General features: G+C 43.3%; 2 protein-coding genes across 3 annotated transcripts in view; both read right to left on the bottom strand.

Moving 5' to 3' along the window:
• Positions 1-31: 31 nt before the first annotated feature.
• cav4b (caveolin 4b) lies at positions 32-5,584 on the bottom strand. Its single transcript, XM_080763284.1, has 4 exons — positions 5,465-5,584; positions 4,038-4,294; positions 1,785-1,972; positions 32-684 (listed from the first exon to the last, which is right to left on the bottom strand). Exons 2-4 carry the CDS (start codon positions 4,287-4,289, stop codon positions 501-503), a joined length of 624 nt encoding a protein of 207 aa, XP_080619410.1. The 5' UTR covers positions 4,290-4,294; positions 5,465-5,584; the 3' UTR covers positions 32-500.
• Positions 5,585-8,189: 2,605 nt separating this feature from the next.
• arhgap4b (Rho GTPase activating protein 4b) overlaps positions 8,190-9,011 on the bottom strand; it is a 48,878-nt gene continuing 48,056 nt past the window's right edge. For both annotated transcript variants that reach the window (XM_080763070.1, XM_080763071.1), the window contains exon 24: positions 8,190-8,634. In XM_080763070.1, coding sequence (XP_080619196.1) covers positions 8,440-8,634 — 195 coding nt within the window. In that variant the 3' untranslated portion in view covers positions 8,190-8,439. The remainder of the gene's footprint in view (positions 8,635-9,011) is intronic.

The raw sequence follows: 9,011 nt of genomic DNA, 5'->3' as shown, positions 1-9,011 counted from the left end.
CACCTTTGTAAGGAATGCCTCTTCCAGACTGTGGTCAAATGTTGTATGCCACTTCCAAAATGGTCACTTCTCTACTGTCCTCATCAACAACAACAATACGGTATCTGGTGTATTAGCTGTGACAAGGCATCATTTTATCATTATTGTGCATGAACATGGCAGTTGAAACACGTGAGTGCATATACATTTTGGCAGATGATGAAACATATTATGAATTTATGTCCTTAGCTAATAGGTCAACAAGTCTGTCGTGCCAGTAGCAATGTACATTCCCTTATATACATAGCAGCCATTAAGAATATCATGTGACAGTGTTTCTGTAACTGGAGTGTGGTCATGGTGCAGACAATGAGGAGGAAGCGTGTTTATAGGGTACCACAGAGAGAGATTGAGTCTGGTTGGAAGGACCTGTAATCTGGCTTTGACTGTAAAGGTGACACACACACACACACACACACACACACACACACACACACACACACACACACACACACACACACTCATGCAGTGTGTTTGTCACTTATTAGAGGCTGGTCCTTATTAGACAGTGAAACAGCAATTTGGCTGCAGCAGCGGGCGACGGATGAGCAGAAGGGAGAGATGAGAATGTTCACGACACACATCCACAATGACCTGAGGCACGGGAGAAAGGTGTGGCTCAGCTGTATGCAAGGCATCACGCACCTGGAGGAGGAACACAGGAAGAAGAAGAAAGAAAAAGAGTGAGCAAATTATCATTCAGATTTAACTCATTGTAGAAATAATATAGGCCTGTACTCTGTGACTGGATCTTGACATTTTGACCAGAATAAAAGTACTAAGGTATTGGCAATTAAAATGCTTGGACACCTCACTAACCCTAAGAAGATACACTGGGAATAATAATAAACAACATATAGCATAACATGTTCAGTGCTTGGTGAGGCCTTTAGGAGGGCCATTATAATCCACCACTGCTGAATGTAGTGCCTGGTGCTGGGAGTCTGGTGCAACGCACAGGCCCTGCATGGGCCTGGTGAGAGCAGGAGTGGACCCAATTGGTGAGACGTAGGAGGGGCCCGGACAGGAGTCAGCCTAGTCCTTCCACGCGCCAGATGTTGGTTCTCCCAGTCCCCGGCAGAGTAGTTCCGGAGCAACAGATTGTGTGGCCTTGCTCATTCCCTGATTTGACTGATCGAGGGTATAGCTACTGGGACGTAAATTGGGATTTGATCTTAACACAAATGACCATGTGATGCAATTTGAAATTAGGACATGCCCATCTCCCAGCAGACTTCCTATAACTAAAAAAACATCGCATGGATGCACCTAGGACGTATCTTCAGTGACGTTTCCTGAGGTCAACGGGGGTTTCGGGTCTTCCAACATCATACCCCTCACTCAGGCGACCCAGCCGGGGTTGATCAAATCCCAACTTACGTCCCAGTAGCATACCCTTGATCAGTCAAATCAGGGAATGAGCAAGGCCACACAATCTGTTGCTCCGGAACGACTCTGCCGGGACTGGGAGAACCATTGCAAGATGCTGTACTCTGTCGTCGACCCTAAGCCATTCCAGCCTGTCCATACGATGCAGCACTGCCTCGTCTGCCCTCTTCTACCTAACCAGTTCAACTTAAAAGATCTGGCAGAGTTCAATAATAATGCAAAAGACTGTGTAAACTAAAGAAATGGGAAACTGCCATATAACCACGTGCTTCGAAGACACGGAAACAAGTACTTGCATAAATGTACTTATAGTTACCACAACTTTTGTTACACCATGGACCTCAACTGTTGCCTACCAGATGTGCAGACAGGCCAGAAGGGCCAATGAGATGCCAGAGAGAAGGGCGAGGGGCACGGCCAACAGCAGAGAAAGACACCTGTATGTCCACAGCCGGGCCGACTCGAAGGCCACGACGCTGTACACCCACACCCTGTCCATGCTGTGGGGAGACGCGGGCTCAGCCAGCACGTCGCTGACCTCCACCTATTCAGACGGAAAGAAAGAAAGAAAGTTAGGCCTACTATGTTTATAGCCTGAGCTAACGCTAGACATTAGCACTGTTATTGTGTCGACCAGAAGCAGAAACCACGTGGTTGCTGGAGTATACCATTCTAACGGACTGTCAAAGTTATTTCCACAGAGTCGGCACACGTTGGTTTTTTTTCTTAGACGGTGTGTGTGGTGGGTTCTTCAGCCATTCTCCTCATTTCCCTCGCATAAAGCCTCGTTTGAATTCCACTGGTAATAATTTCCTCACGGTGTTATTTTGAGGGGTGCACACGTACCGCTCAGAGCCCTGACGTCACATCATTTGGAGCCATCCCACTTTTAGACCAGTGCAAGCTTACCCATGCGTAAATCCAGGCTTTCATTTTTCGCGCAGACGAAATGAAAGCCTGGGTATCGAGGCTACTATGATTACCCAGGGTAACTGGACTAAGCTCAAGAACTTGTTTACAGCCAGGCCCTGCTCATAGAACATTTCATGGTAGGGGTTCAATGCCTTGTCCAAAGGGCACTTCAGCGGTGGTAATTTTAACGTGCCGGTCCGGGGGTACGAACTAGCGACCTTCCGATATCAAGACCGCTCCGCAAACCGTTCGGCCACCGCTGCCAGGGGAATAGAGGGGATAGTGTCTGATGTCATTGCAGCAACAGCAGTAATTAGTTACAGTACAGTACAGAGAGATAAGAATACGATAAAACGAATTAAAATTAAATACTCAGTCAGAGCGTGTCTGAACCTATAGATATCTGAGAATCAAGAGATTTAAAAGGGGTTTGTTTGTCACTCATTCATACAGATATAGGATATAAGCTAAAACGTTGACGTGAGATACGGGCCGCAAGACTATGTGCGACAGCAACACAAGATAATAATAAAAATAGTACTGCAGGAATGTAATGATATAAAATAAAGTAAGAAAGCAATTAAGGTAGAGATGCCTGGAGATCGCTTGTTGATGGCCTATATGTCCCAGAAGGAGTAGTATCTAGGCGTAAGTAAGTACGTAAGTAAGCAAGCAAGCAAGTAAGCAGCAACGAAAAATCTACAATGGGGGATGTGCAGAATTGTAATTGAGTATAATACTGTAGAATACACAGCAAAGTCATATGCATGGTTCTGTAGTGTACATCCCAGTATAATCCATTTACAATTAAGTGTTCCAAGAGTCAGTATAATCCCAAAGTACAGAACAGAGCATATAATGCGGCTTGGTTGTGGAACAAAGGCCCAGTCCTGCATAAAGGACTTGCCCCGTCCCCCCCATCATGCATCCCAAAAGGTAGATCATTTTGATTGATTGATTGAATGAATGAAATATGTATTAACAGTTTGTAGAATTACAGTACATTTCAAGCACAAACTCAATACAAAGACTGTTAACTGTGAGTGGACGACCCAATTAAGCATTACACTTGTTTACAACAGGGTCCACATTGTTCAATTCATCAAAACATTTAGAGACATACAAATAGACACTTCTATGTAGTTAAAGAACAGAACAGGAATTCATCATATAGGAAGCAAAAAGGGAAAAGATACATATACAGTGAGGGGAAAAGGGGGGGGGGGGCGGTGGGGGGGATTCAGATTTTACAGAGGCCAGTTTCGAATTGCAGCCGTCCGTAGGTGCCCTTTGAGAGTGGTTTTGAAGGAGTCAAGGGATTCACATGTCTTAATGACTGTTGGTAGGGCGTTCCACATTTTGGTGGCATAGGAGCGAAAATAATTTAGTCCCTCGTTAGTGCCGATCTACCAGTAGATCACAAAGGCTGTGCAGGTATAGACTACATGACATGCCCCTATAAAAATGTGTAGACCTATTTAGCATTTACACTTTTTACAGTTTTTCCCGTGCATGGGGGCAATAACAACAATGTGACAGTATAATGTTGCAAGATCTTCTAATTTATATCGGCTCTGAGAAGAGAGATATCTAGCCTTCGATCAAGATGGTCATAATACTTCTTGTATATGAAATAAGGAGAGATATGGATATAGGACGTCCTTTACATAATAGTTCCTTCCATAATAATAGTATACCTTTAGATGCTGGTTGATGCCGTAAGGGTCCCTGTTGGCACTAGGGCTCATGTTGATCGGTGGAGGCGTGGCAGGGACTGCGGGCCGCCGACCGTCAGGAGAGGGCGTTGGCGTTGGCACGAGGGGTACGGAGGCAAACTCCGGAGGTGGAGGTGGGTTTATTTGCCCTTCACCTCCAGCATCTTCCTCATCATCCTCATCCTCGTCCTCGTCAATACGACACTCCACCAGACAGTCATCACTCACCATCATTATGACTACTATAGTGTATGGGGAAGGGATAATATCAACACACACATCACTCACCATCATTATGACTACTATAGTGTATGGGGAAGGGATAATATCAACACTGTGTGTGTACACACAAGTCAAGGCTGTAGCCCACTAGCTCTCTGCAAATGTGTATCACACACACACACACACACACACACACACACACACACACACACACACACACACACACACACACACACACACACACACACACACACACACACACACACACACACACACACACCCTCCTAGAGCATTGCGAGCATCTGTTGTGTAACAGAGAGCTAAGCACCTGTTCTTCTACCCTCCCCAAAAGAAACCATGAAATATTATAGCAAAGTGGTCATTTTGAATGACAAAACGTTATTCCACACTATCATATCATATCTCCTTAATTATTATGTTCCTCACCAAGTAATTGATTTAGTATAGGTACACAAACATGTGCATAATTTAGATTCACCATATAGTTATGATAGAAAAAGACTTCCTGAGACAGCCGTGATCAGGCTTGATGACATGTTTTTGTTGTCCATATACTGCACATTTTAAGTAATTAATTTGGCAAAAATTCATTCATAATATGTCCCAAGCATAGACTGTAAATAGGGGTCCTAAGGCAGAGAGACCTATACTGTTCATGGCGATGGCATATGATATTAAAACCCATTTTGGGCGGAAAGCCCTTTGGCTATTGAAAAATAGCAGATCTACAAGCTCGTAGCGTAGGTCTGCTATTTTGGAAAAATCGAAGAACGACTGACATAGAAACATATAGCTTTTTCAGAAAACTGTCAGGATGTTTAGAAGACATTTTTAGAATCTAATCTCAGGTCCAAATGGGTTAACAGTGGTTTTCGTCTCCAGTCCTGGGCATATACAGAACACTGCTGGGTTTCACACCAATCATAGAAACATAATAGATTAGACCACCCAGAGCGCCAGATAAATGCAATTGAAAAGAAAACCAGCAGTATACCCAGAGCTACGAAACACAAAACCTCCACCAACTCGTGTTTACAACTTTTCAACTCAACATTAAAGCTATAGAAACAAACATTTGTGTGCACACATTGGAACAGGATGTTCAGAGTATAATTTGGTATATGATCGTATAAGGTCTGCAACGCTAACAGCAATAAATCACCCACTTACCTTATAAAAGAAAATAATCCCTTGTGTTAAAGGAACCCGGCATGAAGTGCTATATAATGTAAGATGTCAATGTGATCAAATTCAAACACTCAATCACAATGTCCCCTTGAGCTGATTCTTTTTTTTGGGGGGGTGGGGTGGGGGGTTGCAGACACACATTACAACTCGACAGCTTAGAGTTAGACAGACAGACAGTAATGTGCTTTTAGTGGCTGCAGTTCAACTGTGCGTGCAACATGTGTGTGGGTGGATTATAGACAGCCGTGGAATGGGGGTTATTTTAGGGACAGGAATGGAGGTTGAGAAGGTCCCGTTACAGGTCCACAGTGTTGTCTATATAACTCTAGATGAAACAATGAAATGTGCACATTTAAGCCCTATGTGACGTGGTGTGGCATATCATGGTTCTCGGCTGGTTTCACACGGGGATTCCAGAACATCAGGATCCAAGATAGTAATATAGCACATGGGGGTGGGAAACTTTGACGATAACTATTATTTCCACACTCACTCCAGAGGGGCCACAGTGCATTTTACTGTCGTAGCAAAAATAGCTGATCGACAAGCTCAAAACGCGTCACGCTTGGCGATCAGCTATTTTTGCTATATTTGAATTGAAATACTGAATAATCTTTAGCTTTTTAAAAATTGGAATCCTGAAAAGTTACCTTTTTTATTTATTTTCAAATGCATTTAGTTTTAGTTTAATGATAACTTTATGAAATAAATGCAAATACATTGCACACAAAAAAAAGACAATAAACATTTAATTTAATACTATAGTCATTAAGTACTAGTCATTTAATACTATAGTCAGTATAAGTATAATTAAAGCGGGTTTGGAATTGTAACAGCTGAAATCAATACTACTAATCAGTATTCTGATATTAACCCATTCTGAACGGGAACCCCTTTTGGTGTTAGCATCATGTTATGCTTTAGCTATTGAAAAATAGCAGATCTACAAGCTCATAGCGCGCCACCGAGTGGCGCGCTACGAGCTTGTAGGTCTGCTATTTTTGAAAAATCGAAGAACGACTGACATTTTTAGAATCTGATCTCAGGTCAGAATGGGTTAATCAGACCAGTGTGTGTCCAGTAGAAACCTCGTATGAATCTGATCTCAGGTCAGTCTAATGTAATGCAGTCTATCATGTAGAAGCTGACCTCACCTTGTACAGGAACATCTTGCATCTCATTTTTCACTTCTGTCCCTTTTTGGTTGAGAAACACACATCATAATATTATTGCACAGTAGTGTACTTATTTGAATTGCAACAATGAAAAAGTAACGCGAAAAGGGACTTGAGAGAGACCATATAGTCATTATTATTACAGCCAGCTTAACCATTCATCACTTGATCATCTTTATTGTATTTTTTTTTTTTTTACCACATACAATTATTAATCACAGTAAAAGTCTAGTGACATCATCATCCAACAGAGAACCGGGGGAATAAACAGAGTTTCTATAACCACAGAAACAGAATCAATAAGTTAAAATTCTGAAACACTTACAGGAGGAAATGCAGGACATTTGGACACAAAGCTGACTGGCATTGTACTACACCCCCACAGAGACACCATCCTGTAGCAACACTGCATCATGTGAACGGGACCTGTGGGTGGAGCTATAGAATGAAGTTAACAGGGCTCAGCTGTGCGGGAAACGAATGGGATGAGATAATGTCTCGATAATTAATGGCAGAACTTCCCCAGGATCCTCTCTTCTTGACACAGAGGCCATTTTGGCTCTTTCGAGGCTATATGGGGATACAAGTTTCCAGTTGAACCAAAAGTCCTGAGTTAATAATTATACTCTTTGCTCTCAGTCTCTCTTTGCAAGCCAACCAACCCTGAGTTGGCCCAATTTCCTCTAACTCTGGAAAAGCCCTGAGTCGCGCGTGGCCTATACAGTACGTACACATCAGGCCATTTTGTCACATATTTAGGGGAATGTCATCCGTCGTTTAATCTGTGCGTGAGTGCGTGTGTGTGTGTGTGTGTGTGTGTGTGTGTGTGTGAGGCATGCTGATATAAAATATTGGTCTCACTTCACATATAGCTTTTCAACTTCCCTGCCGATGCCCTCGTCCGGGTCAGCGGTTATAGTTTGACTGACTTTTTTTTTAATACTTTAAAATATGTCAGTATCTACTAGGCTTTGACCTCCGAAGTGAATTAAAGGCAGGGGGAGTAAAACACGTGAAGGCACTCCTATAGACACTGCAGGCCAGATCAGTCACTACTAGTATTTTTTAACCCATTCTGAACGGGAACCCGTTTTGGTGTTAGCATCATGTTATGCTTTAGCTATTGAAAAATAGCAGATCTACAAGCTCATAGCGCGCCACCGAGTGGCGCGCTACGAGCTTGTAGGTCTGCTATTTTTTGAAAAATCGAAGAACGACTGACATTTTTAGAATCTGATCTCGGGTCAGAATGGGTTAATCAAGACCAGTGTGTGTCCAGTGGAAACCTCGTATGAATCTGATCTCAGGTCAGAATGGGTTAAATGTATAGGGAATTCTAACGTCCATGAGCTGGTCACCGGGGGGCAGCTTAACTCAAATTAATGTTGTTTTGTGACAGTGTGTATACTGTAGCTCACACAACTATAAGAAGTCAGTCTCAGTGATATCACATCCCTGATTTTCCAAAAATGCAAAAGACAGCCCCCCCCCCCCCCCCCCTCAACCTCCCTCACCCCCAATGCCACCTCCACCCGTTAAAAAAATAAATCCAAAACGATAAAAAAAAAAGACAAAATCAATCACAAAACAACACACTGGAGGTTACTGCAATACGGCACTGAGAACTGGTGGCACTATGAGATGGCATGACGAGTAGATATTATCACACACACAACGTGTCAGAAAAATAAAGCAACATCTTCATCAAATGCATAATCAATCCGATCGATCGATCGACCAATCAATCACCTCGATACGCTAGTCCGCAACGCTTCTCTCTATTGGTCCACTGGTCTGAAAAGGGCCCGCCCTCTGAGTCCAAAACCGCCTTTTTTGACAGCAGGGACGACGGGCTGAGTCACAGAGGAGGAGGAGGAGGAGGAGGAGGAGGGAGGAGGTGTAGAGGACTGCTGGGAAGGCTGACGGGACAGGAGCTCCTTAAACACTGAGTTCATCTGACGACTGATCATCTCCTGTGAGACAGAGAGACATGTAGAGAGAGAGAGATGTAGAGAGATGTAGAGAGATGTAGAGAGAGAGAGAGATGTAGAGAGATGTAGAGAGAGAGAGAGAGAGAGAGAGAGAGAGAGAGAGAGATGTAGAGAGATGTAGAGAGAGAGAGAGAGAGAGAGAGGGGAAGAGAAACGGAGGGTGCGTGGTTGAGAGAAATGGAGAATGAGAAAAGGAGAGCGACAGAGCCAGTGAGAAAAACAAATACATTTTCTGTATATTCCTTCACTCGCGCAAACGTAACATTTTGTTTGCACAGGAGAAAGAATTTCTCACGTTATAATTTAATTTTGAATTCAGCTGAATATACTGCTGCACTACAGGGAATACACACACACAC

The sequence above is a fragment of the Protomyctophum bolini genome (assembly GCF_963924005.1).
Source record: "Protomyctophum bolini genome assembly, chromosome: 5".
Classification (NCBI taxonomy): Eukaryota; Metazoa; Chordata; class Actinopteri; order Myctophiformes; family Myctophidae; genus Protomyctophum; species Protomyctophum bolini.
This window is presented reverse-complemented; position numbering and strand designations above follow the sequence as displayed.